This window comes from Octopus sinensis, linkage group LG25 (assembly GCF_006345805.1).
Source record: "Octopus sinensis linkage group LG25, ASM634580v1, whole genome shotgun sequence".
NCBI classification, from domain to species: domain Eukaryota; kingdom Metazoa; phylum Mollusca; class Cephalopoda; order Octopoda; family Octopodidae; genus Octopus; species Octopus sinensis.
Window position 1 is genome coordinate 12,389,173 of NC_043021.1, and position 16,792 is coordinate 12,405,964.

A 16,792-nucleotide genomic window follows, 5' to 3' on the forward strand; every position below is an offset into this window, starting at 1 on the left:
TGCATCTTTTCATATAAGAATCTCAGATGGAGAATTTTGAGATTGTCTTGCAAATCTTCACTGCACAACTAATAGATGCCATAAATCAACATACATACATACATACAATCATGCATGTGCGTGTGTGTATATATATATATATATATGTATATATTTTTAGAAATTCTGTTAGCTTGCTTTCCTCGTTTTCAACACTGTGTGTATTTATAGTGAAGTATATTGTATGTGGTGATTGACGCTTTCAAGTTTATTTCTCAGCATATTGGCATAGAAACATTTTCTTTTGCCCTTATTTATAATTGAATATATATGTAGCGAGTGGCTTAGTGGTTAGGGTGTCAGCATCATGATCATAAGATTGTGGTTTCGATTCCTGGACCGGGTAAATGCGTTGTGTTCTTGAGCAAAACACTTCATTTCACGTTGCTCCAGTCCACTCAGCTGGCAAAAATGAGTAATGCTGCGATGGATTGGTGTCCCATCCAGCTGGGAAACACATACACCATAGAAACCGAGAAACCAGGCCTATGAGCCTGGCTAGGCTTTAAAACGGCACACTTATTTATTATTATATATGATATATATATATATATATATATATATATATATACATATTTAATGAAATGGATAAATGAATTATCTTGTTACGGATTATTCAAAATTTAACCGATACCTGTGTAGCAAAAATCACACCAGAAAAGACACGGTTGAGGTTACGACCATGGGGTGCAGAATGGTCTCCTTATTCAATCCGAATTTGGGAATTTGCAGCCTTTGAAACATGTGTAGAAAATAATAAAAAGGAATTTTGTAGAATCTTCGTTCGGCTCCATTTCTTCCCTTCACTATATATATATATATATATATACATATATATATATATAATTTGTGTGTAATCTCCTTGTCTTGATATCACACAGTTGTAAATGAATGGAATTCTTTTTCTGCTATATGCTGCAAAAATATGTCTGGCTATAGAAAATCTGCTTCTGTAAACTCCATTTGACCCATGCAAGCATGGAGAAAGTGGTTGTTAAAATGATGATGAAGATTTTGTGTGTGTATGTATGTGTGTGTGTATACACAGACTGATGGAAGCAGATAACTACACAGCAAGATAAATAAAACATTACCGCAGACAAGACTCACTCGAAGAATACGACCGCACGTAGATTAAATGGCATAAAATTATTGTCATTCTCAGTTTGTAGCATGGACAGACAGTAGACTGGTAACACAGTATGATAATGTCTAAATAAACTTTTGTATAATGAAACCTATTTATATGAAATATATAGAAAAAAAATATTGTTTCCACTTTGCTGTAACTTTGTTAGATTTTATTTCCCTAAGGTAAACAATGGATGCCTAAATCTGTTTGTAGCTTTGAATACTCAATGAGATGTCTACATTTTTTTTTCTTTCCTATTCTAGCTGTTTTGTCCAGTTATTTTTCATTTCTATTCAGTGTAATGCTAAGGAGGTAGGAATGATGGCTTCTGGTTTAGTAGGCACAGGGCCAGCAGTATTTATGGGAGTGGAGCAATGTTAGTCGATATCATCACCTGCTGCTTCTCCCTGTACTTGACTAGTGCTTTCGTTATATCAACCCCCGTGGGATGAAAAGCAAAGTTGACTCTCGCTGGCACTGAAACCAGAATCTAAAGAGCCAGAAATACTGCAAAGCATTTAAGGTGGGGAACTGGCAGAAATGTTAGCACACCGGGCAAAATACTTAGGGGTATTTTGTCCGCCTTAACGTTCTGAATTCAAATTCCAGCTCACAGCCTTCTGCCATCTTATTAAAAATAATAGCAATAACGATGATTACAGAGATGTACTTGCATAGCAAGTGACCTGATCTGAGATTGTGTGCTGGGACGAAAACAATTGCAGCATGGAAGGTGTTTGTAAGCCATTTAAGAAACACACAAAAACCGTTAAATTCACTTCAACATTTAAATTTAATTTGTCAAAATATCATCGTCGCTTTGAGACCGCGACCTGTTCACTGACAAAATTCCGTGCTGCATGATGATAATAATAACAACCCTCTCTACCCTAAGCACTGGGAGTAAGAGGGGAAGTCAATTACATTGACCCTAGTACTCAGCTGGTATTTATTTTATCGATCCTGAAAGGATGAAAAGCAAAGTCAATCTCGGCAGAATCTGAATTCAGAACTCAAATGATGGACAACATACTTGCCAGCATTTCATCCAGCGTTCAACAGTTCTGCCAACTTATCCCCTAATACTAATAACGATATCAGAGAACTAAAAACAATACACCCACGATATTCTCAGTCTATATATAACCATAGTAATTACTAGAGTATATTGTTTAGTGTCTCTTATCATGGCTATCAGCAACTATTGTTTGCTAATCATCTTTAATTAGTTTTGTTTTTGTTTGTTCTTTTACACTTAAACGCTGGTCTATAACTACACATGTTATGTATTCATGAAGCCCTTTATGTTATTTTAATATTTATATTTTTATATATATATTTTTTTGTCTTTTAGTATTAGTGATAATTGTTTTTGTTTTTTTCCTTGTTTTTTCTGAGCAGAGTAAGAATTAAGAGTAAATAAAGTAAAAATTAGAATAATTAAGCAAACAATAGAGTAGGAATTAGAATCACTTTATCATTTTCTTATTCTCTTTCACTCTTTTATTCTTTCACTTGTTTCAGTCATTTGACTGTGGCCATGCTGGAGCACCGCCTTTAGTCGAGCAAATTGACCCCAGGACTTATTCTTTGTAAGCCTAGTACTTATTCTATCGGTCTCTTTTGCCAAACTGCTAGGTTACAGGGAGGTAAAAACACACCAGCATCAGTTGTCAAACATATACACACATGTACATATATATATATATATATATATATATATATACATATATACGATGGGCTTCTTTCAGTTTCCGTCCATCAAATCCACTCACAAGGCTTTGGTCAGCTCGAGGCTATAATAGAAGACACTTGCCCAAGGTGCCATGCAGTGGGACTGAACCCCGGAACCATGTGGTTGGTAAGCAAGCTACTTACCACACAGCCACTCCTATGCCTATAATAATAATAATAATAGTAATAATGATAATAATAATAATAATAATAGTAATAATAGTAATGATAATAATAATAATAATAATAATAATGAAATTTCATACTGTATACAGGCACAGATATGACTGTGTGGCCGAGAAATTTGCTTCTAAACCATGTGGTTTTGAGTTCAGTCCCCCTGGAGGCACCTAGGGCAAGTGTTTCCTACTATAGTTCTAGGCATTTGTGAGTGGATTTTGTAGACAAAAACTGAAAGAAGCCCATCGCAGCTAAAGTACTGGGGTCAAATCATTCACGTAAATAATTCTGCAAGGTGGTGTTCCATCATGGCTGCAGTCTAATGACTGAAACAATTAAAAGATTAAAGATATATGATGATGATCATCATCATCATTTAACAAGAGCTGGCCAGGTAGAAGACTACCCAAGGCTGTTGTGTCTGTTCTGGCAGGGATTTTATGGCTGGATGCCCTTCCTAACACCAACCACCCCACAGAGTGGACTGAATACTTTTTATGTGGCACCAGCACAGGCGAGGTCAGTTTTGGCAGGGTTTTTACTGCTGGATGCCCTTCCAAATGCCAACCACTTCACAGTGTGGACTGGATGCTTTTTACATGGCACCAGCACTGGCAGGGTCACCAAATAAATTGCAAGACATGGGATTTTGAAAGGGGAGGAGGCATTGGAGGAGTTGATCTTGTGTCAGATAATGAAAGATTAGAATGTGACAGAGAGACAGAGAGGCAGAAACAGATGTCTTGCTATAGAGGAGGTACATGGTTACCCAGCCAAGAGAGAGAGAGAGAGAGAGGGAAAGATAGAGAGAAAGTTTTGTATTTGGTTTGCAAGATTCTTGATGTGAACCCATGTGTTGAAACATATTTTGTTGCAACTTGGGAGGGTCATTATGCCAATAATAAATACACACACTGGTTCCATTTCACTTCTTTTATTATTCATCAATCGGTTGACTATTTAATCAATTATGTAATCAGTTGTTGGATTCATCATTCAGTTAATCAAATCAAATCAATCGATCAATCAATCATATCATTGATGAGGTTGCAAATGGCAATGAAAGGATTTTGATAAGTACAACTGATTGATTAACCAAATAATTAATGAAACGATTAGTTTATTAGTTACATAGGTAACCAGTTAATGAATAATAAGGAAGTAAAATAGAACCAGTGTTTGTATATGTTTATTACTGGCATAATGACCCTCCCAATATAAAAACAATAAGATATAATCTATAAATTAGCATTAAAAAAACTTGATGTGGGTGGTTTTAACACAATTTCCTAGTTTGATATCAATCTGTTAATCCGTCTTAATTAGCTTGCTTAGCTGAATTCATTATACTTCCTATTCTTAGAATTTTTATGCTAATCCATCAATGGATCATATATGTGTCACGGACAAGTGGTTAAGGAGTTTACTTAGAAATTATGTGGCTCCGGATCCAGTTTCACCTGAACAAGTTGTCTTTGACATCAGCCTTGAGTCAGCCTAAGCCTATTCAGTGAAGATTGTTTGATAGAAAATGAGCAGAATCCTGTTAGAGGGGGTCATTCTTGTTCTTGGATGGCAATTGAACCCATTCCCTTGGTTTAGATTAATACTTGGCCTCTGGGTGTATTTATGGGAATAAATTCCCTTGCAAACAATGAGGTCAGGTCTCTGGGTCCAGAATAACTTCCTATCCTCTTGCGCCAGTCTTGGAGACCCATACAGAAATCATGTCCATTGCATGTCTTTCTATAACTAAGTGTTAAAGGGATTGTGTGTGTGTTTGTGTCTGTGTTTGTCCCTCCACCACTGCTTAACAAAAAATAAGTACTGGGGTATATCAATTCAACTAAAATTTCTTCACGGTAGTGCCCCAGTATGGTTGCAGTCTAATGACTGAAACAAATAAAAAGATATATATATATATATATATATATATCATCATCATCATTGTTCGACCGTGGTCGAGACAATGGAATTTACCATGCTACGCCAGACTTCACGGTCCATCATGGCATTACGGAGGTCCTGTTGCTGGATGCCTGTATCCCTGGAGATTACATCAGGGTAGGAGAGTGTGTGTGATGTATGTGTGTGTATTTGGAATGGCATCGAGTTGTAAAAACCTTGCCAAAACTGACCTTGCCTGTGCTTGTACCACTTAAAAAGCACTAAGTTCACTCTGTTGAGTGGTTGGTGTTAGGAAGGGCATCCAGCTGTGAAAATCCTACCAAAACAGTCACAGAAGTCTGGTGCAGGCTTCTGCCTGGCTGGCTCTTGTGAAACCATCTCACTGCATGGACGGCAGACGTTAAACGATGATGATGATGATTATGTATGTATGTATATATATATATATATATATATATATATATATATATATATATATATATATACATATGTACATATATATATATATTATATATATATATATATATACATATGTACATATATATATATATATATGTATGTATGTATATGTTTGTGTGTCTGTGTTTGTCCTCCCACCATCACTTAACAATTAATGTTGGTGTGTTTACAGTCCCATAATTTAGCGGTTTGGCAAAAGGGACCAATAAAATAAGTACTAGGTGTACAAAGAATTAGTCCTGGGGGTCAATTTTTTTGACTAAAGGCAGTGCTCCAGCATGGCCGCAGTCAAATGACTGAAACAAATAAAAGAATATATATATATATATATATATATATACGACTGCTGTGTAAAGAAATGGCAATCTCTTACTGTAGCGGGAACCTGTGGAAGGGAACCCAAGAAGACAGGGAACAGGCTAGTGAAGCATGATCTTCAAACATTGGGCCTCACAGAGACAATGGTAAGTGACAGAGACCTTTGGCGATGTGCCATGCTTGAGAAAAGTCGTCAAGTGAAACTGTAGTCATGGCCGATGCCAGTGTCATACAATTGGCACCCCATGCCAGTGATTGATTGATTGATTTGATTAACTGAATGATGAATCCGACAACTGATTACTCAATTGGTTAAATAGTCAACCAATTGATGAATAATAAAAGAAGTGAAATGGAATCAGTGTGTGTATTTATTATTGGCATAATGACCCTCCCAAGTTGCAACAAAATATGTTTCAACACATGTAAAAAGCACCCATTACACTCTTGCAGTGGTTGGCATTAGGAAGGGCATCCAGCTGTAGAAACCATGCCAAATTAGATTGGGACCTAGTGCAGCCTCACCAGCTTACCAGTTTCAGTCAAACTGTTTAACCCATGCCAGCATGGAAAACGGACGTTAAATGATGATGATGATGATGATGATGATGATTCAAACGGATGTACGTGTCTGTTTCAGAATTGTTCTCCCATGGAAGGAGCCATGATCTGAAATTACCTGTTGCAACTGAAACAGTCACATCAGAAAAGAACTATTTTAGTCATTTAAAACACACATAAAAAAAAAACTTGTTAAATTCACTTTTAATTTATTTCTTGAGAGGTGTCAAAATTTCTCGCCAGACGACTGCAATCAGATTCATCACCAGAGATTTACTGCACGTAAAATCTGTCAGTGACCGGGTCATAGTAGTGCAGCAGAAATTTTGTCACCTCAACAAATAAATTAATAGGGAATCTAATAGTTTTTAAATGGCTAAAATGATTCTTTCACAATGCAGCTGTTTTATATCATCTTCACCATTTTAACATTTGATTCTTTTCCTATGCTTTTGTGGCTCAAAGGAGTGTATGTTGGAACAGTTTTCAACGGAGGATGCCTTGTCATCCATCAATCTCTTATTTCCAAGTGAGGATAATCGTTTTCCAGACTATCAAACATCCTGGACATGTACACACACACACACACTTCTCTGTGTATATATACACACACACATACACGCACATATATATATACACACACACACTTCTCTGTGTGCGTGTATGTATATATATATGTATATGTGTGTGTGTGTGTATATATATATATAGAGTGTTAGGTGTGGTGTACAGAAATTGGATATTGAGAAAAAAGTCGTCAAAATTTTGAAAAAAAAATCATTTTATTCTTCATTATTATTAGCATTTTCATTCATTTCTCGAACTTGTCAAATAGAATTTTATATATATATAGATATATACACACTCTCATGTATGTATATACATTGAAATCTGGCTAAACTTGGTATGTCTTCACTCACTTCATTGATGCTGGAATGAGAGGGTCAATCCATATTCCACATCTTGTTATATTTTTCTCTAAATCAAATTTCAAATTTACTTCTGTTGGCAACAAAGGGTTTCTCCCTCAGAGTGAAGGGCAGATTGTATGATGCCAGTGTGCAAACAGCCATGCTACACAGCAGTGAAACATGGGCTACGACTGCAGAGGACATGTAAAGACTTGAAAGAATGAATTTAGTTCGCCCCACTGGATGTGCAATGTCAGTGTGCATGTACGACAAAGTTTAAGTGCCTTTGGGAGAAAAACTGGGCATAAGAGGCATCAGGGGTGGTGTGCAAGAGAGATAGATGCAGTAGTATGGTTATATGATGCATATGGATGAGGACAGCTGTGTAAAGAAGTGCCAGTTTCTAACTGTGGAGGGAACCTGTGGAAGAGGTAGAGCTAGGAAGACATGGGATAAGGTGTTGAAGCATGGTCTTTGAATGTAGGGTTTCATGGAGGTGATGATAAGTGATATGACCTTTAGCAATATGCTGTGCTTGAGAAGACTCATCAAGCCAAGTGAAACCATTGTTGTGACCAGTGCTGGTGACATGTAACAGCATCCATACCAGTGATGTATTGGGTCAGGGAATAATTCATGAGACTTTTTTTTCAGATTTATTTTAAACTAAAAAAACTACAACAAATTAATCAATAGTACTCTCCATTGTGAAGGCGCATGGCTCAGTGGTTAGAGTGTCGATCTTACGACCGTGAGATTGTGAGTTTGAATCCTGGACCGGGCTGTGTGTTGTGTTCTTGAGCAAGACACTTTATTTCGCATTGCTCCAGTTCACTCAGCTGCAGAAATGAGTTGCATTATCACTGGTGCCAATCTGTATTGGCCTTTGCCTTTCCTTTGGATAAAATCGGTGGTGTGGAGAGGGGAGTCTGGTATGCATGTGCAATTGCTGGCCTTCTATAAACAAACTTTCCCAGACTTGTACTTGGAGGGTATCTTTCTAGGTGCAATCCCATGGTCATTCATGACCGAAGGGGGTCTCCGCACTCTCCATTGTTGTTTACAACTTCCTCCTATGATTCAATAAGTTTTTCGATGCCTCAACTTACAAACCTCCAGGTCTTGACTCAAAGAATTTGGCGAACCAAGCCTTCAATTCCATGTAATTATTGAACAATACACTATGTAAAACATTCGAAAGTGATTGAAAGAGATGAAAATCTAATGGCGCCAAGTCTGGAGAGTATGGAGGATGAGGCAGCACTTCTCGTTCGAGTTCTTGAATCATGGCTTTGGTCATATTGGCAAAGTGAGGACGGCGTTGTCATGTTGCGGAAGAACTCCATTTTACATATTCCAGTCTTTTTTGCTGAATAGCTTCATTGAGTCGGTGCTGTTGTTGAGTGTAGAGTGTTTGGTTGTGCTCAAGCAGATTGTAAGGAATTATGCCCTCCTAGTCCCACCATACACACAACATGGTCTTTTGAGGATGAAGGTCTTGTTTTGCTCATGGAGTCGCTTGTTTGTCAGGGCTGAGCCATTCTTTTCATTGTTACGTCTTAGAGGAAAGGCACCATTTTTCATTGCCAGTGACAATGCGGTAAAGAAAACACTGTTTGTGACTATGTGTTGAGTGATGTCGAGTGAGCAGACTGGCAGCAATTTTGGAGTGTTGATTTTTGTTGTTTTCACTCAAAGTGTGTGGCACCCAAGTGCCTAGTTTCTGAACCTTGCTCGTTGAGTGAAGGTGGTTCACCACTGTCTTTTATCACAGTCCATCTGCTTCACCAATTCTCTGGTTGTTTGATGTGGATTTTCGTAAAGAAGTTGATTCAATCACTCTTCATCAAACTCAATTGGTCAACCGGTGTGTGATCCATCCTTAAGGTCCAAATTCCTATTTTTGAAGCATGAAGACCAACAGCAGGCAGCACTTTGAAGCATTGCTCCTTCTCTGTACACAGCACAAATCTCACAAGCAGCTTCAGTGGCCTTAACACCTCAATTAAATGCAAAAAGCAAATGGTGTCGAAAATACTCAGTTTTATCCACTTGACATTCCATTTTAATGACCTGAAAGTACACAAAAATCAATAAAATAAAAAAAATAAAAATACATTATCTTGTAGAGCAAAAAATTCTCTTTTAATATAAAACATTTTGTGAATGCGTTTTATTTTTGCGTTCATTTTTAAATTTGAAAAAAAAATGCTCATGAATTATTCCTCAACCCAATAAACAGCACCCACTAACATTCTCAGAGTGGTTGGTCCAAGGAAGGGCATCCAGCTGTAGAAACCAAGCCAAAACCAGATTGGATCTTGGTGCAGTAGTCTGGCTTACCAGTTCCAGTCAAACTGTCTAACCCATGCCAGCATGGAAAGCAGATGCTAAATGATGATGATGATTGACCTGAAGAAAAGGTTTTTTTTTTTCATAATGTAATCAAAATCATTCGTCAATAAAAATTGTGTCTGAAATAGCTGTAGTGAACCTTTAACCCATTTGTGTTCTGATATATATATATATATATATATATATAATATATATATATATATATATATATTATATATATATATATATGTATATATACGTGTGTGTGCATGTGTGCGTGCATGTGTGTGTGTGTGTATAATTGATTTATCAATAAGTTTCCTTAAATTGCACAATGAAAAACACCAATACGTTAATTGAAAAAAAAATGACTTAATAATTTATTAGTTTTGTTTTTTATTCAATAATGGAGGCAACTGTTACTTTAAACTTTTGACATGACTGGCTTTACCTACACCACCCCCATACACGCACACATGTGCATCAATTTTGACTGCGTAATACAGCTATTTTCACAAGAGTGTTATAGTAAAAACAAAAATGGCCACCACTCTCAATTGTTTATGATCTGATAACATATACCATGCTTTTGCTAATTGTTCTAGGTGCTTATCTAATCTCAAGGGGACATAGACACCAGCCCCTTCTACCCTCCCATCCCTTGAACCCGGAGCAATATCAAGGATGTGAGAGTAGGATGGAGAAAGGGTTGAAGGAGTATCAGGCCGGTACTCAGTTTCACCTGAGTAGACTGTAACAATGCAAAATGAATGCCTTGCTCAATCAACACAAATCCCTGCCCAATCCAGGAATTCAGCACACTACCTCATGGTCTTGAAGCCATTACTGTAATCACTAAGGCCACAGTTGATTCAAACAATCCTGCAGTGGTGGGAAGCAATGGCAGAATGGTTAGCATGCCAGGCAAAATTCTTAGCGGTATTTCGTCTGCCGCTACATTCTGAGTTCAAATTCCGCCGAGGTCGACTTTGCCTTTCATCCATTCAGGGTCGATAAATTAAGTACCAGTTACGCACTGGGGTCGATGTAATCGACTTAATACCTATGTCTGTCCTTGTTTGTCCCCTCTGTGTTTAGCCCCTTGTGGGTAATAAAGAAATAGGTAATCCTTGTGGATTTTAATTCTTGTCTTGCAAGTTTCTTGATGACCATACCAGTAATGGTGTTGCAAAAAAAAAAAAACAGCCCCATACACATTGTAATGGGGTTGGTTTTAGGAAGGGCATCCAGTCATAGAAACCATGCCAAAGCTGATGCTGGAGCTTGGTACAGTCCTGCAGCTCATTGCATCCTGACAAACTGTCCAACCCATGCCTGCATGGAAAACAGACATTAAATGTTGATGATGCTAGATAGAGAAAAATCTGAATGTAAAGAGACGTTTTGTTTGCCAATCTACAGACTATATTCTTTTGTTTTGTTTTGTTTTGTTTTTTTGCTGGTTTCAATCATAGGTTTACGACCAGCCTGGAGTGGGGTGGGGTTAAGCCAAGATATATTTTGACAAACATCAGTTTTACATTAGACACAGATGCAGATATGGTTGTGGACTCACACATACACACACACATACACACTTATACACACACAGGTACACATACATACATATACATACATACACACACTAAAGCATACACACACACACACACTTCTCTGCAGTTTCCATCAAAAATTCCCACTATAAGACCATTGTCTAATCCAAGGCCACGGTCAGAGACACTTGCTCAAGGGGCTGTGCAGTAGGACTGAACGATTTTGTCATTGACAGTGGCTGTGTCTGTTTTGGCATGGATTTTACAGCTGGATGTCCTTCCTAACGCCAACCACCCCATAGTGTGGACTGAGTGCTTTTTACGTGGCACCAGCACAAGTGAGGTCAGTTTTGGTATGGTTTTTTCAGCTGGATGCCCTTCCAAACACCAACCACCTTGCGGAGTAGACTGGATGCATTTTACATGGTACCAGTACAGGCGAGGTCAGTTTTGGAATGGTTTTTACAGCTGGATGCCCTTCCAAACACTGACCACCTTGCAGAGTGGACTGAATGCTTTTTACATGGTACCGGTACAGGCGAGGTCAGTTTTAGCATAGTTTTTCAGCTGGATGCCCTTCCAAACATTGACCACCCTGCAGAGTGGACTGGATGCTTTTTACATGGCACCAGTAAAGGTGAGGTCAATTTTTGGCATGGTTTTTACAGCTGGATGCCCTTCTAAACATGAAGAGACATGTATTTAAAAAGGTGTTTCAAGTATGTTTCTTTCACCCTGTATTAGAAAACACTTATTTTAGAATATTGGTGATTTTGATTAAAAACAAGGACAATATCTTTAAACAATATGTTGCTTGAAAAATAAAAAAACAACATATTTTATTATTATTATTATTACATAATTAAAGCAATATATATTATTGCTCATAAAGGTGCAGGCAATGCTGTGTGGTTAAGAAGCTTTTTTAGCAACCATGTGGTATTGGGTTCAGTCCCATTGTGTAGCCCCTTGGGCAAGTGTCTTCTACTATAGCCCTGAGCCAACCAATGCCTTGTGAGTGAATTTGGTAGATGAAAACTGTGTGTAAGCTCACACACACACACACACACACTACTTGACAACCGGCATCGGTTTCTTTACATCCCTATACTATAGCAGTTTGAGTAAAGCGACCAATAAAATAAGTACCAGGCGTTAAAAAATTAGTAATTACTGGAGTAGATTTGTTTGACTAAACCCTTCAAGGCAGTACCCCAGCATGGCCACAGTCCAATTACTGAAACAAAGACAGAAGATATATTTTCTTCTTTTCCACTAACAGACCTTCTCAGTGAAATTGCATAGTTTTTGCATAAAACCACAGAATGTTTTCAAAGTTCGTCGAAAATTTTGTTCTAATTAGATTTTAAAAAAACTTGGCAGTTTTAGCGGAAACTTCTTTTGAACATCTTCATCTTGTTCTGCTGCTTTACATCCTTACTTCTCTTGCAATTTTTTTTTTATATTTTTATTTTATTTTTTTTTTAATATCTTTCCTTCCTATATAGTGTGACATAACAAACAAGTAAACAAAAAATTAATTATATTAGTTTTGAATCGTTAAAAACAAAAATAGAAGACATAAACCAAAGAAAGATTCTTGGTAAAGTATGACTTCTCGATCAATAGCCATTTTTATTTTTATTTCTTATATTCAATTTTTTTAAATTTGATATTGAAATGTATGCCAATATATTGAATATTTAATTTAATTAATTTAAAAGATGTTCAGTATTCATCTCTTTATCTCTTCTCCATGTTTTTATTTTCTTCATTATATATTTTGTTTTGTGTTTTTATTTTTCAGTGATGCTATTAAATATTCTAAATATAGTCTTCTGTTTTTACTCCTTTAAATTTTGCTATAAACCCCTTTTCTTTAGATCATTTAAGCCATATATTTATAGCCATGTTAGAATACTGTCTTCTCTTACATTTGTTTTATGTGTGTTGTTTGTGCTAATAGTACTTTGTGTCTTTAAAGATATTTATAAGGAGTTAAAACTGTTTAGTTAACTAAAATGTAAAGCCAAAAACAAATTTTTTTTAAATCCATCAATAGCAGCGTTCCGTTTTGTTTTAAATTTTTGCTTTAATTTTTTTTCCTCTTTTTCTCACTCGCCTTCCTAATGTATTTGTAAATTACTCTGGAGGCTTTTATTTAATTGATTTAAACATGGAATCAAATATTTTAAGACCGTTTTAATGCTATGAAATACAAATCTAATGACGACTGAAAGGAGGAAGCAACACCTGAAGGCTATTTTCCCACAACCTTCAGACACCATTTAAACAAATCTGATGCTATCTCTTCTCCTGAATGGCTTTGTTTAAAAGTAGACTCAACTGAAGTGAAAAAGGAAGACAGTTTCTCCCTGTTCACTCAGCCGTACAAATTACATCAAAATTCTAATCACTTCTCCAATGGCTATGGGAAAATTATCTCGCATTTTATTTGATTTTTTTTTTTCCTATTGAATTAAAAATACTTATCTTTGATCTTGTATCTTGTTTCAGTTACTAGACTATGGTCATGCTGGGGCACCACCTTCTAGGGTTTAGTCAAACAAATTGACTCCTGTATTTTTTTCCTTCAAACCACAGTATTTATTCTATCGGTCTCTCTTTACTGAATCACTAAGTTACTGGGATGTAAACAAACTCTGGTTGGAAGTGATGGTGGGGGATAAACACAAAAACAAAGACACATACACATAGATATATACATACACATACATATATATATTACTGATTCTGTTATTATCGTTTTTAAATTGTTACACTAGATAATAATAGAGTCAATGATATCTTTGCAAATTATTTTTCTCATGAATTATTTGCTCCTTATATATATATATATATATATATATATATATATTATATAAAATCCATTCTTTCTGTCTGTGTGTGTGTTTTCTAGGATCTCAGGCATCCTCCATCCTATTGCGCTCAAATTTGATATGTAGATACCAACGGTATCAGGACATGCATGAGTCTTGAAAAAATTACAAAATTTGTTTCCAAGTGACAATGCGATCAATAAAGCCATGGAAACGTGCATTTGTACGCACAAGTACTGTTGCGATGTACTTACTGGTACTTTAAACTCTTCGGTTGCATATTTGTGTGAATAAAGTTGTTTTTCTTTGGAGTAGAAAAACAGTCTATCTTTATTTCTTCTTTTGCTGGTGTCTCAAATTTAAGTTAAATCAGTGTTTCTCAAAGGGGAGGCCTATGGGACGGTCGGACAGGTTGTTTTGAGAAAATTTGGTTTAAATGTTTGACAACTCAGCACCGTCTATTGAACGGGGGAGGGGGCGTTTTGCTCACATATATAGGTTATGGTATATTCTGTTAAGAACGTAGTAGAGTACAGTATGAAGCTCATCCACCCTGTGGTATCCAGTAGTAGTATTATACGTACTTCCAGGTTTGTGTTTGGGCATTTGTCATGTGTGAATAGATGAATGGAAAAATTGGAGTCAGCCAGAAGGAGTACAGTTGGACATTTACTTTTTAATCACTACAATTGTTTTCATGCAACGTAGTTCTCCAGGCATGCAGGTACTTGATTATGCAACTGTTTCCCTGCATTATGAGATCTAGTTGTGTTTCCTCAGGTGATATATGAATATTGTCTCCATAAGTAAAAACACCAACATCAGCTATCAAGCGATGTTGGGGGGACAAACACAGACACACAAACACACACACACACACATATATTTATATGACAGGCTTCTTTCAGTTTCCGTCTACCAAATCCACTCACAAGGCTTTTTAAAAATGCTAAAAATGTTGCATTAAGTTCCAGTATTGAGAGCAGTTGATAAAAATCTTTTTTTTTTTACCTATCAATGTATAACAAATGTATTGATTATCGTGATTATTTCATTGTTCTTGTTGATATTATATTGATTGATATATCTCTTTTTTTTATCATTTTTTCCTTTATTTTTTTTCCCCAAATTCTTCAACAGGTTTTTTATGATATCGGATGCATAAATCCTTTAAAACGTCTTGCAAGTAGCCCAAATGCCACTGCATCTAAGTTAGCCATTGAAGCTTTAAGAATTATCGGTGAAGAGATCCCCCATAAACTTACCCAGCAAGTCCCATTGTGGACGGCGGAAGACGTTTCATATTGGGTCAACCAGGTGAGTTAGAAAATTCTATTCCTAGACAAAAATGCAATAGCGAAAAAGCAAACAAAAAAAAACAAACAAAAAGAAACGACATTAATATATAAATATAAATATAAACAGTACACCTGTTCTCCTTCTCCTCAGCGCCTTCACAATAAAAAACACTTTTTAACAATTACTAGTGCATCAGCAGCACAAAGCACCTGTATTATTATTATCATTATTATTATTCTTACTTACACCTATTATTATTATTATTATTATTATTATCACTATTGTTGTTGTTGTTGTTTTGTCTTAACTGAACTTGCTACAGACATTTTAAAATTTATGTGTGTTGTGGGTTTTCCTTTTACTGTTTCACGTTCACCCACCAGGTTATTGTTAAATGTTTTTCTAATATTTATTCTTAATGATATGTGAAAGAAAGAAAGTAAATAAAAAAAAGAAAGAAAAAGGAAAGTGTAAAAAATAGAAAAAAATACTAACAAAAAACAAACATAACATACAACAAACATTATTCAGCTTGTAGTAGCAACCAGGTGATATATATATATATAAATATATAAATATATATATATGTATATGTATATATATTGACTGTAACTGGTTCCTTGGATAGATTGATTGTTAAAAAGCACCATTTCTGTCTTATTTTTATAATAATAATAATATTAATAATAATAGTGCTATAAAATAATTCAATATGTTCCAATTCAATTTGAAATGTGATTGATATATAATATTACGATAAATATGTAGTATAATATAAAATAATATAATATAATGTAATATAATATAATATAATATATATATATAGTATTATAACATAGGTATATAAATATAGTATATGTGAAACTATATATATGTTATAATACGTATATGTATATATATTATATTGTGTGTGTGTGTGTGTGTGTACATTAGAATGGGTTTTAAAATATTGAAACATATGGAAGAAAAATTTTAATAATGAAATTGTCATCAATTCTTTGTCAGTTTTAACAGCTTTATTATCAGTTCTATGACTTGTGGATCTTATAGGCTGGCCAAATACAGGCATACAGGGAGGGATTTAGTAAGGAAATACAACCAGGTTTAGAAACTGTATATTTAAAAATATATATAATGCAGAGATTTTTTTTTTTTTTGTAAAGTCAAATTTATTTTTTTTTACACGTATTTTTATTTACTAATTTTTTATTTTTTTTTTTTGCATTTATTTCTATTCATTTTTTCAATTTGAAATATATATTCCTCAAAGCTTATGTTACAAATGCTATCCAGTTACTGCTATATGCATTGATATGCAACATTTGTGTAGGACAGATACTAGTTGCAAAACTTTGCCAAATCTTTGCAAGGAACTATTTTTTAAAGTCAACAAAGCAAAGATTTCTTGTGTAACCTGGCATTTAATGTGGGATATATCTGCAATTTTCTTCTTCTTCTTCATTTTTCTTTTTTCTTTTTTTTTTTGATAATTACAAGCCTTGCTGCAAATATAAATGAATATGT

The 16,792-nt window shown here is 35.4% G+C and overlaps 1 protein-coding gene and 1 long non-coding RNA gene across 4 annotated transcripts in view; one reads left to right on the top strand and one right to left on the bottom strand.

Moving 5' to 3' along the window:
• The window catches only part of LOC115224240 (NAD(+) hydrolase sarm1), a 200,610-nt gene that overhangs the window by 108,965 nt on the left and 74,853 nt on the right, over nucleotides 1-16,792 (top strand). For all 3 annotated transcript variants that reach the window (XM_029795038.2, XM_029795036.2, XM_029795037.2), the window contains exon 3: nucleotides 15,110-15,286. In XM_029795038.2, coding sequence (XP_029650898.1) covers nucleotides 15,110-15,286 — 177 coding nt within the window. The remainder of the gene's footprint in view (nucleotides 1-15,109; nucleotides 15,287-16,792) is intronic.
• The window catches only part of LOC118767961, an 18,231-nt gene continuing 9,515 nt past the window's right edge, over nucleotides 8,077-16,792 (bottom strand). Inside the window, exons 2-3 of the long non-coding RNA XR_005003881.1 lie at nucleotides 14,220-14,222; nucleotides 8,077-8,220 (exon numbers count right to left, since the gene is read on the bottom strand). This is a non-coding gene — a long non-coding RNA (uncharacterized LOC118767961). The remainder of the gene's footprint in view (nucleotides 8,221-14,219; nucleotides 14,223-16,792) is intronic.